We start from the raw sequence: 8,041 nt of genomic DNA on the forward strand, positions 1-8,041 counted from the left end.
AAATGAAAACATGTGTTTTCTATAACAGTGATTCAATTGAGACACAAACCTCTTAAAGACAGGCCCCAGCCCAGCAGTGGATGACCAACCCAACAAGAACTCAATGGCATCTTCGGAGATTCTTTGTCTCATAATACTTCCTCAGGGCATAGTTAAAAAGGAAACATTATTTGTTCTTTGCATATATTTTATGGCTTCCACTTTTGTGTTTTCTATGGATTTTGGGTTTCTATGTGCAAACATGTATCTCTGCATCTATATGCTTTTTTTTTTGTGCTTTCCTTTGGCTCTTTTTAATCTGTTTGTTTTTTCCTCTTCTGATTTCTTTTGTTTTGCCCTATTTTATTTTATCACTATTCTTTAGATTTCTCTTTGTTTTCAAGGAGAAACAGTAAGGGGAGTATATTTGGATAGGTGGGGAAGGGGAAAGGATCTTGGAGAAGGGGGAGGGAAAATAGTAGTAAGAATATAGTTTATGAAAAAACTCTTATTTTCAATAAAAGAAAAAAGTATATTTGAAAGTTATAGGGAAGTTAAGGAATGGAGCCTCAAAGGGCAGACATTTGTGAAGCAAATATGATTTGAGAAAAAAAATCTCATGCAAAACCAAATGCAATTATGTAAAAGTGTAAGTTAATATCAGAAAATCAGACTTCAGAGCTTAAGGATTTCTGATAAGACACAAATTTCTTTCATTTACTTTCTAATTCTTTGGAATCCAGTTGCTAAATTGCGAGATTGGACAGCACATGGAGCTCCTGTTGGGCAACTGACGCCACAATTTCCCATCCTTTCTATGAAACCAAGCGTGGGAGCAGAGCTCGGAGAACTGTAACAGCAAGATGGCAAAGCAAGCCCGAGCCCTCTAAGGAGTGGACACGCGGGACACACCCTTTGCCCGGGATTCCCAGCCCCCCCTCCCGCCAGCCCGCGCTTCCGGCGGCGTGGGTGTGGCTTGCTGGTGACGTCACTGCCGTGCGCCAACGCGCTGCCAGGCGGCAGATTCAAACCGAAGGCCGGCCCTGGGGTCCGGGAGGAAAGTCGTTGTGTTCTCCCGGGTGAGGTCGTCCCCGCAGTCCCTCGGCCGCTGAGCTGTCCGTCTGCCGCGGGAGGCCGGACTGCGGCGAGCGAGCGCGACCAGCCGCGGAGATGGCGCTCTCCACCACCGTCTCGCAGCGGATCAAGCGCAAGGCGCCCCGCGCCTTCCTCAGGCGCACCTTCAAGCAGAAGAAGCCGCACCTTCGCCTGGAGGCCGGCTGCGACCTCCTGGTGAGTGGCGCTCCTTGCCAGGCCCGCGACACGCCAGGGACACGCCAGGGACACGCCAGAGACAGGCCCGGCCTGCGTCTTTTCGGGCCCTGTAGCTAGGGTGGGTGGTGCCCCGGGACCGGGGAGGTGGGGGAGTGGGATGGGTGGTGCGGGGGTCGGGGGGACTGGACTGCGGAAGACCCGGGAATTTTTAAGGGAAGATTGTCAACAAGGACACTGACCCTTCAGCGGAAGCCCTGCCCCTTATTGTTTCCAGGAATAGCGCTTCATTCAGAACTCTCTGGCATCGTGGTTAACATGTGTAATATATATATATATATATATATATATATATATATATATATATATATATATATATATATATATATATATATATCCCTATCTATCTTTCTACCCACCTACCTACCTACCCACTTACCTACCTTATCTCTTCTATATCTCAGGTGAATCGTCTAAAGACAGATTTGGCCTCCTGCCTCCCCTAGCGCCTATATGATGGTACCCAATACAATACACTGTCGCTGCTGCACTAGGTCCCTTACTAAAGGTCTGCCTTCAAAGGGGATCATGTAGCGGCCGGATTCATTTTCCTAGACAGATGATAGAGCACTCTTAAAGTTTTTAACCTCTCAAGACTGTTGTTTGTCAAACTCATACTTGCCCGAAACAAAATGCTTTCCAGTAATTGGCCCCAGTCAAACAACTGTCTGTCTGCTCGACGTAGATTCAGTGTGGGAACATTATGTCCCTAGGTTGACTCACAGGAGCACGGCCTTGCCCTTTGTTCTGTAAACGCATGCCTCTTTTCCAGATGAAGGTGCAGAACTGGAGTTATTTTCCTGTCTTCCCAGCTATTGACTTCTTCCATGGTTTCTGTTTTCTTTTCCTTGAGACAGAACTTCCCATTGTAGCACTGACTGGCCTGGAACTCACTGTGTAGACCAGGCTGGCCTTCAACTCAGGAATCCACCTGGCTTTGCATCTCAGTGCCGGTTTTAAAGCTGTGGGACATCCTCGTTTTAAGACTTATTTTGAAATCATTTTTATTTTTGAGTATTTGTGAGTGAAGATCATATTACGTAGGTGCCTGCAGAAGCCAAAGGACGTGAGATCCCTTGTATGTTGAATTCCAGGTGGTTGGGGGCTGCCTTACTATGGATGCTTCTTAGCAGCCTCCAGAAGAGTAGCTAGTGCTCTTAACCACCGAGCTGCGTCCCCAGATACTGTTTTTCTTCACTACTTTTTACATTTTTTGTCTCTAGAGCCAAAATATATGCCCCTTGCCCCAACTTAAAGGGTGAAGAAGGCTCAGTTTTGGTACTATATCATATTCTGGGAGCTGCTCATGAACCTTAAAAGAGACCTTGTTTCTACTGTTAGTTTTTCCTTTCTCATATTCTGTTAGAAAAGGCAACATTGCCGTTTTGTTTTTTCCCCCCACTGCTCTTTGGTGGTGGTTAAAGTAGCGTAAATGAGCTGGGCTTCTATTCTGTTTTTGTCTATTTGTTTTTGTTGGATCTTAGTATACAAGGGAATTCCCTGACTAGGAGTATCCAGAGGTTGGCAGACCTTTTTCGCATAGCCAGTGTCTCCCCACCATCCTTTTTTTCCTACCCTGGAGTGACCTGTGGTTCTATGAACTCTGGTGGGACACTCTAGGTGCCAGGGGAAAGCAGCAGAGTTGGAACACAAGTCGTGGCAGTGGTGGAAAAGGGAAGTTCCTTTGGTCCTTTGTTGCTCCCAGGTGATAGGTTTGTCTTCAGTGACCTTTGTTAAACGGTTCCTGTTTAGTCTTTTGTTAACTGATGCCATTTCTCTGCTTACTGCTTTCTGCTTTCCATTAACGTCATAGTCTTACTCAATACAGTAATCCACGTCATCCACAGTTCTTTCCACTTGAAGCGGTATGTTTTATTCTTTTTTTCTGAATGCCATACCAGTTAGTTACTGAGATGCTATCGCTGTTCCCGGTGTTGTTCGTTTCTCATGGTGTCTCCCAGCATACCATGCAGCTTTATGGGGTGATTGTCCCAGTAGTCTGGGACATTACAGTCAGAAGCCTTTGTCTTCTTTGTTTAGCACAGTGCCTTGAATCTTCTGAGTCAGGTTATTGTTTAGAATACTTGATAACTCATGTAAATAATAAAAGAAATAAAATTGGGAAAGATACTTTTTAGTTGATGTGAGTAGCACCCTCACATGTGGAAGAAGCTGTGGATGAGAAAGTTCTGAGTAATAAATTTCCTAAAGATACATCATTTGTATTGTCCATAAAATATATGTTAAAATGGGTTCATATATATACTTAACTTATGTATTATCTAATGATACATATGCTCTGCTTCTAAAGATTCATTTGAACTTCTTACTCTTTGTGCATCGATTGGCAGAAGAGTCCAGGACAAATGCCTGTGAAAGTAAATCTAAAGTTATCAAAAAGGATCATGTTCTGGCTGCAGCAAAGGTAAAGCATGAATTCTCTGTTTAGGCAAGTTAACCTTTAGGTTACTACCATTGCTATCATCTTTGATTCAAATACTTTTTAAAGATTTTTATTTTGAAATGCCTATAACCTGATGTTGTGCAAGAAGAGCTGAATGGTAGTTAGAGAAAGTTAGAAAAGGCTATGAGAAATGTACCAGTAAAGAGGATTGTTGAATTTTGTTTAACAACATTTTGGAAATGTATTTAAATACAGAACATATTCGGCATTTTCTAAACTTACGAAGTACATGATTTTATAGTTCTCTTATTAATATTGCTTTGCACAGAGCAGTGCTCGGCTGGGTCACAAACCTACTTGTGATAGACAGCCAAGGCATTGTCTATGCCACTACAGTTTTATGGGACTCTTGAGTTCTCTTCAGAGAGAAACACCACAACTATTCAAGTCCAAATAAGTATTTTTCTGAAAGTAACGCAATAATTAAGAGCATGAAAAGCATATATGTTTTAAATTTAGACTTTTGTTTTTCTACTGTTTTATTGCCTTTATTATGCATCTGTGCGTGTGCATGTGTGTTTGTGTGTATGAATGTATACATGTGTGCACCTGTCACAGCATACCTGTGGAGGTCAGGGCAACTTTTGTCAATTGCTTCTATCTTGTGGGGTCAAATTCAGGTTGTCTGACTTAGCACTTAGTGTCGGTACACACTGAGCCAACCCATGGGGCCCAAGGCCATTTTTCTTTTTAAACTGTAGTAGCTAAATTCCTGTAAACAGTTATTTTTATTTATATTTTTTGGAGATAATTTAGGCCTCATCCTCCCAGCATTTTTACAACTAAATATTTCCCTTTGTCTTATTTCTGCAACATTTAATGTTTTGAAAATTGTATTTGAAACAAATTACTCAGTATGAGATGACCAGTCTTGACCTCTAGCTGATATAATTCCAGCTTAATTGTGAGCTTTTTATGTTGCAATGGATTTATACCACTTTATAGGTTCTTTTTTTGTTTTTTTACTTTAAAAGCATTTTTAATACCCTAGATCATTGTTTTGGAATCAACAGTTTTGATACTTTGATTGTAATTTGCAAGTTTAGTAGATGAAAGTGACTCCACTTCAGGTTTCCTGATCTACGGATGGTTCCTATTCACTGAGGGAAGTGAACCAGAAATCTAGGCTACTTACACTGCAGCTCGCTAGTGACTTATTTCCCATGGGTATAACATGTATCTTCACTTCCTCTCTTACAGCTAATTCTGAAGAAGAGCAGAGGTTAGAAGTCAACGCATGTTCAAGAATTATATGATGTGTTAATTTAAGTGGTAACAGATCATTAAGACATTTTTGTATCTGTCAATTTATATGGTAGATTATTAAAACACTGACTATGTGAGCAATGCGTGAATTTTACTTTTAGGAATTATGTTTTTTTTTTCATTTTAAGTGACTTCTCGATTTTTCTCTTTGTCTGCTATTGTGCTTAGTATATCAAAAATGAAATCATACTGTACTGATAATTTCAAGAGATATACTCCTTAGACTTAAGCTTATGTCTTTGGATTTAGCCAGAATTATGCAGTCAATTTAATTTCCGAGAGAAAACAGTATACATTAAAATATAGATACATTTTAAATATGTTTATTTTTGATATATTCACAAAGCATTTCTGTCTAATTTTGTTTTTCACTAATAGTAACAGTAAAATTTCTCAGCTAGAAGATTGTAAGCATTAGCCAAGGTTTTTACAAACATGTTTCCCTGTATAAACCACGAACAAGAAGTTCTGGAACAGCTGACCTACTTTCTTCAAATCATGGGCTTTAGTAGATAAGACATTCCCACAGTAGTTGTTTGGAAGCTTATTGTATATTATTCAATATTTACTTCTAAATTTTGTTCTGAGATAATTACAGATTGTGTATAAAGTTGCAAAGCTAATATAAACATATAGTCTACACTAGACACCCAGTTTCTGCAATGGTTACATCTAACATATAGTGTAATATATCAAAAGCAGGATTTGGTAATTGGTATCTATGTAGCTCTCTGCTGTTTTATCATGCGTGCAGATTCATGGAATTGTTACAAGCAGTGTATAGAACTACCCCAGTACCACAGAGGTCTTCGTGGTCCAGTTACCGTATTATCTACTGGACCACCACCCCTAACCAACTGTTCTCAGCTCTATAGTTTTGTCACTGAGAATATTAAATAGAAGCATGTAAGAAATAAGCTTGGGAGATTTTTTTTCACTCAGTATAATATTCTTACGATCTGTTCAAGTTGTTATGTTTACTGCTGAATGGTTTGTATGTACCATATTTTGTATAACTGTTTGCTTATTGAAGATTTGTCTGATTTGGGGATTATTATAAATAAAATTTTTGCAAATAGTTGTAAACATTTTTAAATGTATATGAGTTTTCATTTTTTTCTGGAAAGGATGCCTAGAAGTTTGATTCATGGGTCAAATGTCAAGTATATCTTTAGCTTCGAAAAACAAACAAACTAAATGAACTATGGTAGAGTGATCATACTGTTACATTTTTACTAACAATATATGAAAGTAATTTTATTTGCACTCTAATGAGCATTTGGTTCAATTGTTTTAATTTTTAAATTTTAGCTGTTTTGACAGGTGTGTAGTTTTAGTTTACATTGCACAATGGCTTTTGTCTACGTTAGGGCTCCTGTTATAAATTGCCATTTACTAGGGAGCTTATAAGCAAGTTTATTTCTGTCAGTTCTGCTGGTTAGAAGTTCAAGATGAGAGTGTTCATATAAGTGAGATCTGATGAGGTATATATTAAGTTATTCGGCTTCAGATTACAAAGATTTAGGAAATGCAAATTTTGTGGGGGAAAGATTACAGTAATTTTAAAGGATTTAAGATGTAGTCTGGTCTACGGATGAACAAGTTTCAAGAATTGAAAATAAGGAATAGCCAGGCTACTAGCATATATTATAGTTTTTACATAGTGAGTGAGATAGCACAGCAGATAAAAACAGATGCCAGACATTAATGCAAGCCTGAGCCTTGAGTTTGGATTTTAAACTCAAGGACTTGAGAAGAAAGCATGAGTCTATCCAGTTACATGTGGGTAGTAGAATGTATTTTTATATGTGCACCCATGGCCTTCCTGAGCTCTGAGGATAGTAGTTTTGAGACGTAAACACGAGAGTAGTTAGATGTATTAAAACCCTAACATTGAGTTTATTAGTCCTGATGTCATTCTGAGCCAAAGAATGTATGTTGTATGTATTATTCTTAGAAGAATGCTGAAACGAAGTAACTGTCTTACTGAACAGCCATCTCTAGCATATATTCATTTCCCCTCTGTCCCCTCCACTTCTGGTTTTTCCTCCTTTGATCTTGTAGATTTGTTGTTGTTGCTAAGGTCTCATGGATGCTAGGCAAACCTTCTGCCACTAACCAATAGTCACATCTCACCTGAAATTTTTTATTCTATTAAAACTGGTTTTTCGGCTGGGCGGTGGTGGTGCACTCCTTTAATCTTAGCACTCAGGAGGTAGAGGAAGGCGGATCTCTGAGTTCGAGACCAGCTAGATTCTATAAGAGCTAGTTTTAGGACAGGTACCAAAACTATACAGAGAAACTCTGTCTCCAAAAACCAAAACAAACTGACAAACTGGTTTTTCATAGTTAATAATCAAACTGGAACCATTTTTCTTGATTTGTTTGAAGCTGTATATAAGACAAACTCCTAGAAGTAAAATGATATCAAAGATACATCATGTGTAAAGTTGGAGTAGCTTTGGCTTGTATGCTTAATTGAACGTAAAAGCATTTCTAATTAATGTAAAAATATGTGATGGAAGTAAAGATGACTAGCTCTCTTAAGTCTTGACATGCTTATTCTGCTAGACTGTTGTGTTACAGCCACCAATGTCTCTTTAGTGAATAGCAGCACTGACTACAGATAGTTTGGTGCCAGTCATAAAGACTCTGAGATGTGCAGGCTGAGGCCATGATAGCTAATAGTAAAGCCTGCTGGGAGAACTTTGCTTAGCTGGCTGCTGTACTCGTAAAGAGAACCAACCAGAGGCAGGTACTGTACTTGGCCTGCAGGGGGATATTTTTCTTAAATTGAATTAGTCCTATTTAAAAATTAAATTACACATACAAATTTAATTTCTGGCTTCATTGAAAAAGTTGGACAGTATGGCAATAATATAGCCATAATCAGTTGGCCCTAAATAGTAGTATCTTCTCATTTCAAATAACCTTTGATTTACTCCACGTAGGGCTGTTTTATTTAGGTTAATCACAATCCACTTGGAAACTGGGATTTCTCTT

At 39.1% G+C, this 8,041-nt stretch overlaps 1 protein-coding gene across 2 annotated transcripts; it reads left to right on the top strand.

Moving 5' to 3' along the window:
- The first annotated feature begins 957 nt into the window (after positions 1 to 957).
- Cenpw (centromere protein W) lies at positions 958 to 6,138 on the top strand. 2 transcript variants are annotated; one of them, XM_075946535.1, is made up of 3 exons: positions 958 to 1,269; positions 3,620 to 3,733; positions 4,973 to 6,138. In XM_075946535.1, the coding sequence occupies exons 1-3, from the start codon at positions 1,150 to 1,152 to the stop codon at positions 4,997 to 4,999; spliced, it is 261 nt and encodes an 86-aa protein (XP_075802650.1). In that variant the 5' UTR covers positions 958 to 1,149; the 3' UTR covers positions 5,000 to 6,138. The 2 variants fall into 2 exon arrangements, with proteins under 2 accessions (XP_075802650.1, XP_075802657.1); XM_075946542.1 differs by lacking the exon at positions 4,973 to 6,138 and having other exon boundaries at positions 1,021 to 1,269; positions 3,660 to 3,737.
- Positions 6,139 to 8,041: the final 1,903 nt, after the last annotated feature.

The sequence above is a fragment of the Microtus pennsylvanicus genome, chromosome 1 (assembly GCF_037038515.1).
Source record: "Microtus pennsylvanicus isolate mMicPen1 chromosome 1, mMicPen1.hap1, whole genome shotgun sequence".
Classification (NCBI taxonomy): Eukaryota; Metazoa; Chordata; class Mammalia; order Rodentia; family Cricetidae; genus Microtus; species Microtus pennsylvanicus.